The sequence below is a fragment of the Pocillopora damicornis genome, chromosome 1, assembly GCF_964200805.1.
Source record: "Pocillopora damicornis chromosome 1, jaPocDami1.2, whole genome shotgun sequence".
Taxonomy (NCBI): Eukaryota; Metazoa; Cnidaria; class Anthozoa; order Scleractinia; family Pocilloporidae; genus Pocillopora; species Pocillopora damicornis.
In genome coordinates this window covers 39479676-39494669 of record NC_142670.1, presented here as the reverse complement: position 1 = coordinate 39494669, position 14994 = coordinate 39479676, and the positions used below count along the sequence as shown (strand labels likewise).

The following is a 14994-nucleotide window of genomic DNA, read 5'->3' as shown; positions in this document are numbered from 1 at the left end:
AGTAAGACCCGTGGACATGAACTTTTCTTATGCCTTGTCATCAAGGAAAATATCGAGGAACTAACGATTATGTGTTCCAATGACGTCACAAAACAATTATAATTCTCATTTGTCCGTGAGTGTACTCATTTAATCAAGTTAAAGAATACTGCATTCTGATTGGTCAATAACTGTTTACCAAATTTCGCGTCTACCCGCGGCGACGCTCTAGCCGTGCGGGTTTAAATCACAGGTTTCTCTGGACCCGGTTTGATCTGACGTCGACCTCTACTGTTTTGCCTACCTTTTCTCGCCAGGATTTTCAAATAAGCGCAAAAGTACAATGCCGCGTAAGGCTATGAAAGTTGTGGTGGAGTTAGATATTCACACGGTAAGTGTTGTTGGCGAAATGTCGAAGGAATTTCAACTGATTCCTTCGCCGTTGCTAACGACGCCAGACTGCATGCTGCAAGGGAGGTCTTGCATGCGATCGATCCTTCGAAGGTTTTGTTGGAACGAATTTCATAAATCTTTCTGTTTCCATTCGCTTTTCAGGTGACATGCCCTGGTACTTTTCTCCGAGATTATGGCTATGTTTATTTGAAAGTAAATTGCATGGGTTTGGAAGTTAATACCAAGTCTGTAGCTCCTACCTTTCCATTGTTCTTTCATGAACGTCTGCGATTCGAACGGGTGAGTTTTAGTTTCGTAACCTGCTTTGTGTATTTGTTCTCGTCACGTTCGGACGATCGTGTGGATTTTAGCCTTGTTATTGTACCTTGCTTTCTTTTCTTAGGTATTCAAAAGCTGTCAGGACCCAGCATACGTAACAGTTCACTTAAAAGGTAAGCTACATTCACTGGATCACGATCGAAGAATTCCGCCATATTTGATGGTATGGAAACCGGATACGAAAGTTAACATCGCGTTTGTTTGAATTTCTCAAGGTGAAGATGTTCTGGTAGAGCTAAGGCAGCACGATGACTACATTTCAGGTGAGAATACTTTTAATTTTGTAAATTTGCTCTAAATCCCTCGCTTACCAACGCTGCAAAGGGATTAACTTTCACGTAACCTAAGATTATTCGTGAGCGCTTAATTCTTTACCACCACCAGTGACGTTACTAATAATCAGCTGAAAGCATTCGACCCTGAACTTTTTTTCAAGAGAGGTGGGAAAATTATGTTTACATTATTACAGTAGCCACAACATTTGCAAAGAAATTAGTATTGAAATCTTCGCTTGTAATCTCCAACCAATCAGAAACAGACATGAAAGATATAAAGTTTGTTGTTTGATATATCGGAATTTGAGTTTTTAGCGCTTTCCGTTCCATTGGAAGCTGTATATTTGACTAAATCAGTGCCCCCGTACCTTGTTATAGTAGCCATAGTTAGAATACTTCGGTTACAAACTTTAATTAGTTTTTGTTTCGTTCGAAAACCGCACAAATTTGAGTTCAGATTGTCACATGCTAATCACATAATACTTATTACAAAAACTCAGTTTTTCAACGCAACTTTATCAACTTTTTTCTGGTTTTCTTTAAATATTCTTTCCACATTTATTGACCTTAATTCAAATTAAAGTTTGTCTCATTAAGACATCAATGGTTGTAGTGACAATACAAAAATTCTACATACAATTAAAAGTGATTCTTTTGTGGTTTAGACAGTTAGTCCACAGGCATTGTACCGTTTTTGTGGTTGTCTACGTCATTTGTAAATTGATGGCAAAGTTTGTTTTGTAGATTGGTTATACACTCTTCTGACTACATGTTCAATTTATAAAAAGGTGTAAGACAATTACCTGTGTTAGAAAGCTTTCATTTTTGTAAATATTCTCAAAATATTACAGATTCTTGCAAAAAAAATTAGCCTGAATTTGTGTCTATTTAAAAAAGAAAAACTTCTGGTGAGGACGTCTGAATAATTTACAATTAACACTAAGTTTCAAATTTAGAATGTGTGTCTATTTGAAAGAAAAATGTATTTAGTTGTCCTTAAAAACAGTAACTCCTTAAAACTAACAAGAGAAAATGAAAAAAAACTTTGAAATTTGGATGAACAGTCTGTAAGTTTTATGTTCTTCAAAAAAATTCAGGGATAGTACCAAATTATTTCAAGTGAGGTGTGCTTGATTGAACAATAATGGTTTGTCAAGTTAGTCATCCAAAATTTTGTGTAACTATGCATGGAATCAATCTTGACACAGTCGTGTATTGATAAAAGCATTACAGGTCTTTTTAAGTAAACACTGATCACCCAAACACAGTAGTAGCTGATTGAAATAATTAAATAAATGTCAAGTTAATTATTTGACAAACCATGTTGTAGTGGAGAATACCAGATGAAGGACAATCAAAATCTTACCTTTTAGAGTAGGAGAGGGTCATTCATTAGTGAAATGATCCTTTTAAAGTAATCATTAATCCTTTAACTCTCAGAAATGATTAGCATACATGTTTTATTTCTCTGTACAATATCCATACATTATCTACAACACAGTCCATGAGAAATATTACTCGTACTTATCTGTAGAAGTTGTTATTTTGATCTATTACCAAATTCTTGTGACTAAACTATAATAAATTGTGCAGCAGCTAGAAGGGAGAATTAACAATCAGATCTTGGGAGTTAGAGTGTTAAATACCATAGAGTGTTAAATACCTATCTTTAAGATGGATTCAATAATACAAACAAACTATGTGATATCCTTAACATAATTTTTATGTTGTAACTGTTTTTAATAATGTCACGATACTTGTTTACAGAGGGCTATGTTATTGGTCACTTTGCCAACAATGCAAGAGACTTTTTGTATCCTGCTGCTCCGCCATATCCAGGATCAGGTCGTGAAGTGACTCTCTTCAAAACATCTCTTTTTAACCCCATAAGAATTACAGTAAGTAAAACAATGGAATATAGTTATGGTACTTGTTAGATACACATTCAAGTTTGAATTTTCAAGTAATGGCGTTGGATGTAAATTTGAGTCAATCCTGTGAATCAAACATAGTAAAGAAACTAGCACAGCCATCTTGTAACAATTAAATTGTGTTATTCTGCAGGGCCAGCCTCTGAGGTTAGAATTTTCTACCAAGACCACCATCAAGGAAGTCCCAGATCCTACAGATTACCTATCATCTGTAAGTATGATCTAAAGTTCCTTGCACTGGTCTTTTTGCTATAAAATAATAATAAAATCACTGTGAACCAAGTCTTAAAAGCCCAATGGATCAATACAGTCGGAGTTTACTCAGATTTCCATGCAAACATGATCAAGGGGCAAGGAGATATTGAAAGGATTGCATGGAAATTAATTAAAGATCTTGGTAACCCTCAAAAAACAATCAAACTCTCCTTATTTTTCACAAGGGAGTATAACAGAATTAAGAGTGAAAATGTAATTTGTTTGAGGTTACAAAGGGCTTTTTATCCATGCATCCCTTCAAATTTCATTCTTGTGAATGGAATGCTAGCTCATCACAGGCAACTGCAAGAAATCTTTTAAGTTTTCCTGAATGCTTGGTACTCAAGAGTGGTAAGAGGCACTGTGAATGTGTAATGTCCTGCCCATGGGCGCAATTCAAAGACCCCTTTCAGTGTCTCCAAATCTGGTCCTGTTGACCCACTGTTCAGTGCTTTAATTTCCTGTACACTCCTCATCTTGCATGTTGTATGAAAGAAATAAAAACTCTTTGAACCAGCAATGAAATCACAGGTTCTACATGTTTAGAGTCACTTGCTTAGAATTACACCTAAAACTTGTACAAAGTTTATTGCACTTTAATTGTGAAATGCCTGTAATAATCACTTTTTCCCTTAATGGATATACATTTTTTAAAAACTCTTTACACCTGTAAATATTTTCTTAAATTACTGATGGTCAGGGAGAAGACCGTGGCACACTTTCACTCTTAAGCACCTCCATTAGAATCACTTGTGCAAATTTGTGGAGCCTTTGATCTGCTAGAAAATGCGGAGGATCAACTCTTGTTTCTTTGTGCTGTTTCAATCACTTTTACTTTCATCCTGAATGGCTGTTTGAAATCAAACTTTGTGTGAGCCATATTTTTTTCATTGTTTATGGAGGAGTTGAGGCAATAAAAGAGGGTCATAATTTGGCTGTTTAGTACCTGTCACTTGATCATGTCAGTTGACAAAATATGAGTTTTGAACAAAAAGAAAAAATGGAAAGAGAGCAGTAAAATTTGGAGAATTTCCAAGTTTGAGGCAACTTAGTTGAAATGTCAAGGTTTTAACACTTTACACTCTAACATCAGTATGTATATTCTCCATACTGTTCTCTAGACGTTTCCTAATGTGCTGGCAAAGAGAATTTGTTTAACAGTCAAGAGGTTCTCCAGTTGATTATCATTTCCTTTATTCTCATGACTGTAATGTTTGATTCAGGGATGATTTTGAAAGGAGAAATTAGATGCAAGTCACTCTCAGGGATTAAAAGATTAAGGCTCTAAAGGTTGACTTGCAAATGGAAAATATGTGCAGATAGAGAATTATTTATCTTTCAAAACTGTTAAAAAAATTTATTACAGTGAAATGTCTGTGGCCTCAAAATTGGAAATCTTTCTTTGGTAATTTTACTGGCTCTCTATGATTCTGAGATTCTTTTCATTTCACATGTAGCTGTTGTGACTGATGAGGTTGGGATGTGAACTGTCTGCAGTGTATTTTACAACAGCCATTCTTGATTTAAAGTCCCACTTAAAAATTGCATTCCCAAGAGATAGGGAAAGGAAAAAATAAAAAGAAACAAACTAAAAAAGAACCTGTTATTCTAGGACTCTGGTGTCGATGATCTTCTGACAAACAGCACATTTAGTACCAGTCGGCGGTCAGTCAGTCCCACAGGCTCTAAGCAAGTGCCACGGTCTCCCTCTCCTTCACGCCGCAAACTCACCAGTACACCACTACCTAGACCTGATGATACTCTTGCGAATCACAATAAACCATTTCTTGTTCGTCATAAAGACGAAGGTTTGTTGGAAAATCGTGACTTTAGTTCTTTTACTCGTCCTAAGCCTCGTCGATCCAAGTCACCCACCAGGAGGCCACGCTCAAGCTCCCCATCCCGTCTTGGGATGTCAAGTGTACAACCATTACCAGGTACATGCAGGAACTGATATGTAATAAAGATATATAGCCCCATAACTCCCATGAGTGACCAAGATAAAATTTCTCCTTACAATATCAATACAATATCAAGTACGCAAGTGATGAAAATAAAGAAAAATAATAGTAAAGGGATTATTCATTGATCCAACACCAAATTCTCTGAACTAACATCACCAGAACTGTTTGGCAGGGGAGTTACTTATGAGATCTCGGGAGTGAAAGGGTGAAAGTTCACAAGGTAACCAGGTGGACAATCAGACATGGCTTGATGCTACTCTATTTTAAAGATATAATGAATGTTACCAAGAAGTTATGGATCAATATCAGTATCTGGGCAACTGGCCACCTACCCCTCCCCTAACCCAACATTTACCTTAAATTGTTGTCAATTGACTGTTGTTGAGTTAGGGGAGGGGTAGGTGGGCAGTTGCCCAGATACTGATATTGATCCATAACTTCTTGGTTACAATTTATAGACCAAACTTTTCGGTTACATTCATTAAATCTTTAAATCAGATTAGCATCAAACCATGTCTGATTTGTGATTATTGTTTCTGGGGTCAAACTTTGCACTGAAATTGTAAGGTGAAGATAATTACTAATACTTTCCTTTGAATTTCTTGCCCCAGAGTCCAACAGGCTGATTATTAGGCCATTGCATCTCCAACTACCTGTCAAGGAAACCTGAAAAAAAAATTTCTTTTTTTCTTTTTTCTTTTGGGGAGGGGGGGTGGGTGGGAGAGGGGTGTAGGGTGGGGGTTAACTTTGCAATGGACTGGCTCAGTATTCTTGGGGGGGGGGGTGGGAGGGGAGGAGTGGGTTGTTTTAATACCCCCAATCCCCTAATGGCACTTGTTTGTAAGCTGACTTAACCATGCTTCTCAGACAGTATCATTCTAAAACTCCAATTTTACTAGTAACACATGTGTTATTCTATTCCCCAGCATGGAAGTACTCAGAAGATTTCCCTTCTCCTTCAGTTTCTCGACACAGGGCTCATACACGCTCAGTGACAGCACCTATGTCTTTGTCTCGCTCCTACCGTCCGTCTAGTCCTTCTCGTAGCCTCAGTTATGCATTGGATGATCTTGACATCTCAACCAACTCTTGGAAAAACTTCAGCGACCCAGTGCTACGATTCAAGAGTAGGAACTCACCTAACTTGAAGGCAGCTCTAGGGGCATCTGATCGCATTCAACAGCGTGTGGAAAGAGTGATTGAGGGGAAGAGCCCCAGGAAGTTTGTAAGTTTTCCATTCAATATGGAACTAACCACTTTGACAATGTGACGCTTTTCTGTATTTTTCTTCCAACTGCCAACAAAACCTAAAAAAACAAAAAAACAAACAAACAAACATCTGTCATCTGCTCGATTAACTTTCCTGAAATAAGACATGGTTTGATACTACTCTGGTTTAAAGATTTAATAAATGTAACCGAGAAGATACAATTTTTTTTTCATTGGATCTCTTGCTGCAACGATTAGATAGCCCCTGGTGAAAGCCTGGACTGGAGTGTCAAAACATTGGGCCAATGAATTGTAACTTCTTGGTTACATTCATTAAATCTTTAAACCAGAGTAGCATCAAACCATGTCTGATTGTCCACCTGGTTGCTTTGTGAACCCTAATATGTTCCCTGAAATTAGTAATCTGTAAAGTTCCATGAAAGTCAATCGCAAACTCATGAAAATATGGGTTCCCAAATTTGCCACTTTCTACAAAGAAGTCATTGCTATGAAAAAACCAGTGAGTGCATGTTCCATCCCTTCACGAGTTTGCAATAGATTAGACTTCACTTTAGAAAGAGAATAATACTTGTAACTTTGACTGTGGCTGATCATTCCTTTGCTTTGCTTTACTTACAGTCTGAAGATTCAGATAATGAAAGTGTAGACTCACTGGATATTCTCAGGTAAGAGATGATTGCATGTACAAGTTGCAAGTTCATTTTCTGTTGTCAGTGCTGTACTGATATAATGCTAACTAATAACCTGAGCTTGTTGCTTCATCAGGATGCCCAGAGCCCACCTCTCAGGACTACTGCTAGTGCTCATATATATGATTTTAATTTACTGTGAGTTTACTCCTGCACTACAGTAGGTTCTCCTAAATAGATTTCTGGTACTCATTCATGCCTGAAGGTAATTTTTTCATATTCTTAGCAAGACATGTTATTTCTTACACACTGTGTGAGATATGACAACATTTCTTGCTAAGAACATACAGAAATTACCTTGACCAGGGTATGATCTCAGCACTCATAATGTGTTATCCTGAGTTATAGAAGTATGCATAAATTTTCTTGCTTTTAATTGTTTCAATCTTTTTTGTGGTACAGAGAATCCCTGCGAGAGGAAAGAAGAGCACTGAGTGATGCCATAAGGGAGGCAGACAGAGCGTAAGCGCACTTTTTTGTTTTCATCTTCATGGGAAAAGAAGTGTTGTTGTACAGGGCTCTTACAGGTCACTCTAATTTTTAATGACAAAACACTCTTGATTTGTTGGGAAAAAAGGCAATCTAAACTTTCTCTGAAGTTCAAGACTTAAGCTCAAGTGAATTTGAGGCCTAGCAAGAGGGAACCTAGCAATGAAGCCATATGTTTTGTTAAATGCCTTCTGACACAGAATTCTCTATTCCATCCAAAAACTTCTTAATAGAAAATAACCCTTTAACCCCTTAGAGCGACTAGCATCTAATTTCTCCAAACTAAAGGAGCTCTTGATTGTGAAAACAAATTTTCCTTGTCAGCATCTCAGGAAATGTATAGAGAACATGCATACTGATGTCAAGTTGTAAAGGGTCAAGATAAGATCTTCGAACAAAACTGACTTGAATCTTCTGTGAAGGGTGTTACTCTCCTTAGATGGGATGCAAATTCTCTGAGAGTTACCTCCCTCCCGTCCCAATCATTTATTAACAATTTTGTGTTACCCGTTTTTACTCCTGACTGGAGAGGCTTTGTGGGAGGAGGGTTAGTTACCAAGGATCGTGGTACAGGGAACCCAGCCAGGCCTACAACTGTAATACTGAGAGTCCTGCTTACCTTACCATTTGGTTGTCGTCTCTCCAGCTTAGTGTTTGTGGTGCTGATAGCAATTTTTTTGGTTTGTTTTCAGTGCATATTACAAATCCCTGGGAATCGAATTATGATGCAGTGGTCCTCATAAAGTATTTCGTGACACAGGTTTGTGCTTCCAAAAAAAATTTGTAACAAAAATACAGTAGGCTTCCAATAACTTGAACCTTCAAGAGAACTTGGGAAAGGTTCTTGGGATTTAAGACAAATGACCGGGTATTTAAAGAGGTATTTGACGTATTTCACATAGTTTACATCACAATAAAATTTCTTGACATAGTGTACACTACGTGGAGTCGCCCCTTTTCGGTGTATTCCGTCGCACGAGTCAAAAGAACAATCAATTGGAAAAAAATAAAAAATAAAAAAGAAGACGTTAGCGCGCTACGTGGAACTCTGGGAGCGAAGCGCTACTTTTCGTGCGCCTCCAGAGTTCCGCGCAGTACGCCAAAAAATTTTTTTTCGCTGAGTTTTTTTTCCTTGTGCGACCGACTTCGCCAAAAAAGGGTGACTTCTTGCAGTCTAGACAAACTGAAAACGGAACGCAGGAAAAAAGTGTAAAAGAAAAAGCAGCGATTCAAACAGCTAAACAACTGGTAGAAGTCCCGGCAAAATTCAAATGGGACTGACCCACGTAGTGAAGTGCAGAAATAATGAAAAGACAGAGAATTAGATAGAATTAGAAAAACGGTTAATTTTGAACCCGATAATGAAAGTAAAGAGACATGTTTTTTTGTCTTGTTATGGGAAAAGACGCCAGTGAAAGACAAGAGAAATATTCCTTTGTGTTATTTCTGAGCCAAAACAAATTATAGCTTTGCTTACCCTGGAGTTTTCTGTTACTCAGAGGCAGGGCGTCGGAGCGCGGAACCCAAAGAACGTAGGTTCTGTCTATCACGGGGCCCTACATTTATTTTAATTGTCCTGCGCTTAGGAAACGACGAAAAAAAATGTCACTACTTCAAAATCGCTCATTTTTTTATCTTTTTCGATTTATCGAGAGTAAGATTGCTTAGAAAATAGTATTGAGGGAACGAAAGCTGCCCTAAGCTAGCGTGAGGGGAAAACTAAAATAAATGTGACGGAAATCGATTTTAAACTGAGGTAGTGGGAGTTACAAGTTTTTGGGAGTCGACTTTAGAGCGTAATGAGCTTTGATTTTTAAAGATAATAATAATGGTAATAAAATATTATAATAATATTAAACCTCAGTTGATTTTTCATTTCAGGTTTTTCTATGAAGAAAACCTTTTGGGGAAGTGTGTGCATAGCATCGGAGTTTGGCTGACAGTCTTTTTATAATTTATTGTACATTATAATATTCGTGAGATTTATCAAGAGTTTTATATCTTCAGTAATACTGCTATCATGATCAATGACTAACTCGGTTTACATTTTAGAATAAGCCTTGAAATCAGAGCACGCTTTAGGTTTTAACTTATATATTCGTTCTTGAATCGCAAATCTACAGTTTTATGTATTTATTTTGTCAGAGTATGTGGTCAGAATACGTGGTGTTGTTGATCTGAAGATGCATGATGTAATTAAAGATTTTAGGGTGGTTCGGAAATCAGACTTTCATTTATATCCTGTAACACATGCCAAATGGATGTTCTACATAAAAAGAGTTGTGTACATTAATAAAGCTATGCATGCAAATAAATGGATATGAATTTTTAAAAAAATACATATCTGATTGGATTTGGATTTGGATAAAACATGCCCACAATGTTGCAAGATTAACACGAAAGTTCATGCCTTGTCAGAACTCAGGTAGGAGGGGAACACCCTCTGGTTTGAGGGTGGTTGAACAGTAGGCTTGGGAGGGGATGCAAAAACCTGAGGGCCATGTTTCGCTATGAGGCGGGCATACCATGGAAAGGGGTTGATTCGATTCACTTATTGCGATACACCGAAGAAAACTCACTCGTTCGTTTTCTTGATGTATCGCAACTCGTAAATCAAAATCGTTCATGCACACCTTCTATCGTTCCATCCCCGGCGCCCTGATAAGTCTTAAGTCCCATCTCTTCCTAGCCTTAACCTAAGCGTTTCACTGACTGAAACCTTGAGAAGCGCAAGCAGGTGAAAAGTCCTTGAGGGGCCTGGCACTGATAATCTGTGCCAGACCTCCGGGAAACCTCTCCCTGACTTGTCTCAAACCTTCCCGCGGGGGGGAAAACCGCGCGTCCTGCAGGGGCTTTTAGTGAGGACCTGCAGGCACGCCTCTTTGGTATCAGCAGTCAATTGACTAGGTCGAGTCGCGCTACAATGTTGTGGAGTGAATTTTGTTGGAATTACAGTCAACGAAGACTCCTATGCTCGCAGTCACTAACACTGAAAGGCTGGATGGAGTGAATATGCTGACGTCAACTCGTTCCCTTCTAAATCGATAATTCTTTTTCTGTCTGTGAGGCCAGTGTTCATAAAGGAGTGGGAAATTTAATGTGAGAACCAAGGAGATATGGTACCTATACACCGACATGCTTACTCAAATTCCCCCCACTCTCCTCCCCACTTTGTGCACCAGTCAACCCCTCCTCCGTCGCAATCAGCTGATAAGGGGAGGAAGGGGATGGCAACGAAATGAAGTGGACTATTTCCCTGCGAGCAAACTCTCATTAACCCTTAAACTCTCAGAAGTGATCAACATGAAACGTCTCCCCATAATATCGTTACATTATCAAGCAAATAGGTAATGAGAATACTCAAACGTGTCAGGTACCAAATTCTCATTACTTATTTACAAGGAAATGTGTAGCCGCTAGAGGGGCGAATTAACAATCAGATCTTGAGAGCTAAAGGGTTAATTAGCACTGCGACATAAGCAACGAGGCCGCTCTTTACGAGTAAGACCTCTTTTACGATCGAAACGCGAGTGGTTTACCGCTTGTGTCTGCTCTTTACGAGGTGTAAATACATACCTTTTTGATGGTTTACTTTCGACAGACGAACAGAAAACCAAAAAGCTCAAGAGTATTGTCGCGAAAAAATGACAGGATGTTGTCACTTTGGGTAATCAGCACAAGGATCTAGGAGGTGTTTTTTTTAAAGGTCCTACAGGGTTTAACTAACAAACTGAAACTGAAATCAATCTGGACTGATTGTAAATGCTGTTTTAACTTTGTGGCTCAAAATTGCGAGAAAGGTTCCCGAAAGGTATTTTGAGTAGTTTTTAAAGCACAGCCACATGCACGACCTCATCGCTCACTTTGGATGCGTTTTTCTCGCATTATCCCCATATTTTGGGCGCGGTTTTCTCGCACTTTTCCTATACTAACCTTGCATTTTTCCTTCATTCAGTCGACACTTACACCCCACTTTTTTCGCACTTTTAACGCAGTCATACCCTAAAGCTGTATAGATGTGAGGTCCCTGTTACAAATAGTTTGAAAAACCCTGAATTCAGCAATCGTTTATTTTTTTTAAAGAAAAAGAAACATCAAGAGACACGACTGAGGTAGAATGTATCTTTTATTTTAAATATAATCGAGGTTACTGCAATACACCTTGATCATGCTGCAGCCATTTTGATTCCACTGAAAAGTTTTGTTCTTGCACGTCTTAGGTCATTTCACTGATAGGCTACATGCGCAGGAACAAAACTTTTCATCCACAGGGAAACACCACAGCTGCCAATAACGGCCCAAGCGTTTTGACTTGAGTAATACTTGTTCGAAGACTAAATGTATCGTCAAATCTTTAAAAAATCTGTTTTTTACAGTATCCGGTCGAACCAAACAAGGTACTTCACTGCATATCTTAACTCGAGTCGCGCTGAAAAAAAAAAAAAAATTCGATTTGAGAGCTGAATGCATCGGCAACGGATACGAGGATGTGGCAAAGCAAAATATCTAATAAGCCAGACCAACCTCGTTCACATGGCCTTTTCCCTTACTTGGGGGTGGGGCGCCCCACCCCCAGGTAAGGGAAAGGCCATGGGAACGAGGTTGGAGCGAAAAAACAGTTCAGCGCGTGCGTTTTTAACTTTGTACATTTCTCATTTAGTCGTCTTCCGCAAAACAACAATGTGAAATCACCAAGAAAGTGGCAGATCTATAGGAGGAGCCCGCCTGGGTGCTTACCATGTCAGAATAAACCGGTTTTTCCAAAATCAGCAAACCAGCCGAACGAGATGGTGCCTACCATTTGCAATTGTTCTTGGCTGATGAGACTGGAAACTGGAAAATTTAGCAAATGGTAAGGAAATTTCCGCTGACTACCTCTGGAGCTAGTCTGCAATTTTCCTTACTATTTGCTAAGCTTTCTAGTTTCCAGTCTTTCAGCAGCCGAAAACAATTGTGGGAAATTGAATTGCAAATGGTAAGCGCCATCTCGTTCGTTTAGTTTGCTGATTTTGGAGAAACCTTTACCTTTACCATTATCCAACGGTTCGAGACGTGATGAAGGCTTTCGTTAGATTCTGTGCCTTCGCCCGGATTTAAGTCAGACAAGCAACCCTTCCTTATGTGTCGACGTAAATGGTCGATTTCAGTCAAAGTTGGTTCCATGTTATCTTCATTCAGAAACGTTTGCCATCTTTTCACAAAGTTTTCTAAATTTTCTACCATGACTTCCGGATGAGGTGTGGGCATTTTACGGACTTCACTAGAATCTTCTCTGGCTCGGAATATCATCCCAAATTCTTTAGAAAACTTTTTTGACAATTCTGTTCCCTTTGGAATTGTTTTCGTTACTCGTTGTACCGCGTGGAATAAGTCGAGTTTGACCTCCACGTCAGGAAATACCGACTGATAAAGTGATCTTACTTTACAGCAGTCATCTACGATAACACGGGTTCCTGTAGTAACGAGCGGATTTCCTCAAAAGATGTCGACGTAGTTAACCGCCATCCAATAATCTGGTGGTTTTCGTTTAAAATTATGAAAAGATTTTCAAATTGTTTCACAAATTTATTGTCAGTGGTCCTCCTTGCTCCAATAAACTTGCTAACCCTGAAGGTGTGGTCAGTAGTATAGGACGTCTCCATAGGAAGCAAAGGGATGCCGCCAAAGGATTCAAGATGGACTCTAAGTCCCATAGGGAGGATTCAAGATGGCGTCTAAGTCCCTTAGGGAGGATTCAAGATGGCGGCGGAGACGTCATCGAAGATGACATCATTCAAGATGGCGGTTTAATATATTCATAATATGAGGGTGTAGGTGGGGTAAAAATTAGTTTACGGCCTCCCTTAGAGGAATGTAACGTGTACCTGTATGTTCCTGTTACACATATGACATCATGATGAGATAGTCAGCTAGTCTCCATAAACATGGCTTGTGACAGAGAGTGACCGTGTTGGATGCACATGTCTAAAAGGGGCAAGAAGACACGACGCCGTCGCGTGTTAAAAGTGCGTCGCCTTAAGCGCAAGATTCGTCAGCCAGCATCGAAACATGCACAAGATGTGGAAAGGTATCAGAAAGAAATTCAGGAGTTGAAATTACGGGAGAGACATCATGACATTATATTCCGCGATGCCTTGCGATACATTTACCACCCCTGTGGAAATGAACGATGTATTTACTATACTAACTGGGATAAAGAAATAGCAGACGGCTTTTTTTCTGCATTTCATGAGTTAGATTATAGATAAGAAAACCCACATGTAAAATCCAATGCAAAGTTTATTGTTATACAAATGGAGTACGATAAAAATGAAAAATGTTATGACTGTTTCTGTTGGGAATGGTAGCTAACCATGTACAATTCTCTAGATGTGGTGGTACCTCTTGAAAGGGGACAAAATTGAAACAGATAAAGTTCATGACATTATAAACGTAATTAACATTTATAAAAAAGTCAAATTGGTTTAAAAGGACCAAAATTTCATCCTCGGGATCTTGATTATCTAAAAAGGTCCATAGCGTAAATAAAAAGTTGTAGTAATCCATAAAGGGATACTCATTCTGAAAAAGTTGAAAAAAATCTAGAGTTACAAAAAGGATGATTGAGGAATACAATCAAGAAAAAAATGTATGACACTATGAGTATCTCTGCGGTAATTGGTAGTTAACCATATATAATCCTCTAATATAGGTGGCGCTACATCTTCATAATCGACGAAACCAAAACTTATTAAGGGTATAATATTATAAATATGGGTGACAATCATAAAAAACCTAAACTGATTAAAAAGGACACAAATTTCATCTTGGATATCATGCCACCATAATAATGAGTTTAATGTTTCAAAAAAATCCACAATGTCTTCCAATGGAAATTCAGTCTAAAAATAAATTGTATAAAAATTAATTTAATGGTTCAATTTAGGAGGCAGTTAACCCTAAAATTCGAAAAAAATGTTAACTCCGGTCAAACTTGAAAGGAAGGCTTAGAAGGAAGGGATCAATATCAGTATCTGGGCCGAAGGCGCTATGAAACAGAGCCATTTAAATTTACGACAAAACGGCTTATATAAAACAGTACCAGTAAACAACCCTTATGTAATTAAGGTCAAATGAATAGCCTTATGTAATAAATGTTTTAAAATGTACGACCTTAAAGTTTGTAAAAAGCACCCGTTAAATGTTCGTAAAATGCGACTGTTAAATGTTCGTAAAATGCAGCTGTTAAATGTTCGTAAAATGCGACTGTTAAATGCTCGTAAAATGCGACTGTTAAATGTTCGTAAAAATACGTTAAATGCTCGTAAAATGCGACTAAATGTTCGTGAAATGCGACCGTTAAATGTTCGTAAAATGCGACTCTTAAATGTTCGTAAAATGCGACTCTTAAATGTTCGTAAAACGCGACTGAATGTTCGTAAAATGCGACTCTTAAATGTTCGTAAAATGC

The 14994-nt window shown here is 38.3% G+C and overlaps 1 protein-coding gene across 3 annotated transcripts; it reads left to right on the top strand.

Annotated features, from left to right (window-relative positions):
• The first annotated feature begins 127 nt into the window (after positions 1-127).
• Positions 128-9881, top strand: LOC113679610 (spermatogenesis-associated protein 6). 3 transcript variants are annotated; one of them, XM_089196005.1, is made up of 12 exons: positions 128-370; positions 535-672; positions 776-824; positions 927-974; positions 2754-2884; positions 3051-3128; positions 5025-5109; positions 6063-6361; positions 6985-7031; positions 7458-7517; positions 8237-8304; positions 9426-9881. In XM_089196005.1, the coding sequence occupies exons 1-11, from the start codon at positions 323-325 to the stop codon at positions 8268-8270; spliced, it is 1017 nt and encodes a 338-aa protein (XP_089052131.1). In that variant the 5' UTR covers positions 128-322; the 3' UTR covers positions 8271-8304; positions 9426-9881. The 3 variants fall into 3 exon arrangements, with proteins under 3 accessions (XP_089052131.1, XP_089052122.1, XP_089052121.1); XM_089195996.1 differs by having other exon boundaries at positions 169-370; positions 4785-5109; positions 6099-6361; XM_089195995.1 differs by having other exon boundaries at positions 169-370; positions 4785-5109.
• The last annotated feature ends 5113 nt before the right edge of the window (positions 9882-14994 follow it).

What these genes read in the sequence shown, in the direction of transcription:
- LOC113679610 (XM_089195995.1), top strand. Translation starts at nt 323, where the DNA reads ATGCCGCGTAAGGCTATGAAAGTTGTGGTGGAGTTAGATATTCACACG. An exon ending in AAGTGTACAACCATTACCAG is followed by an intron (nt 5,110 to 6,062) that starts GTACATGCAGGA and finishes TCTATTCCCCAG; the next exon opens with CATGGAAGTACTCAGAAGAT. An exon ending in ATAAGGGAGGCAGACAGAGC is followed by an intron (nt 7,518 to 8,236) that starts GTAAGCGCACTT and finishes GTTTGTTTTCAG; the next exon opens with TGCATATTACAAATCCCTGG.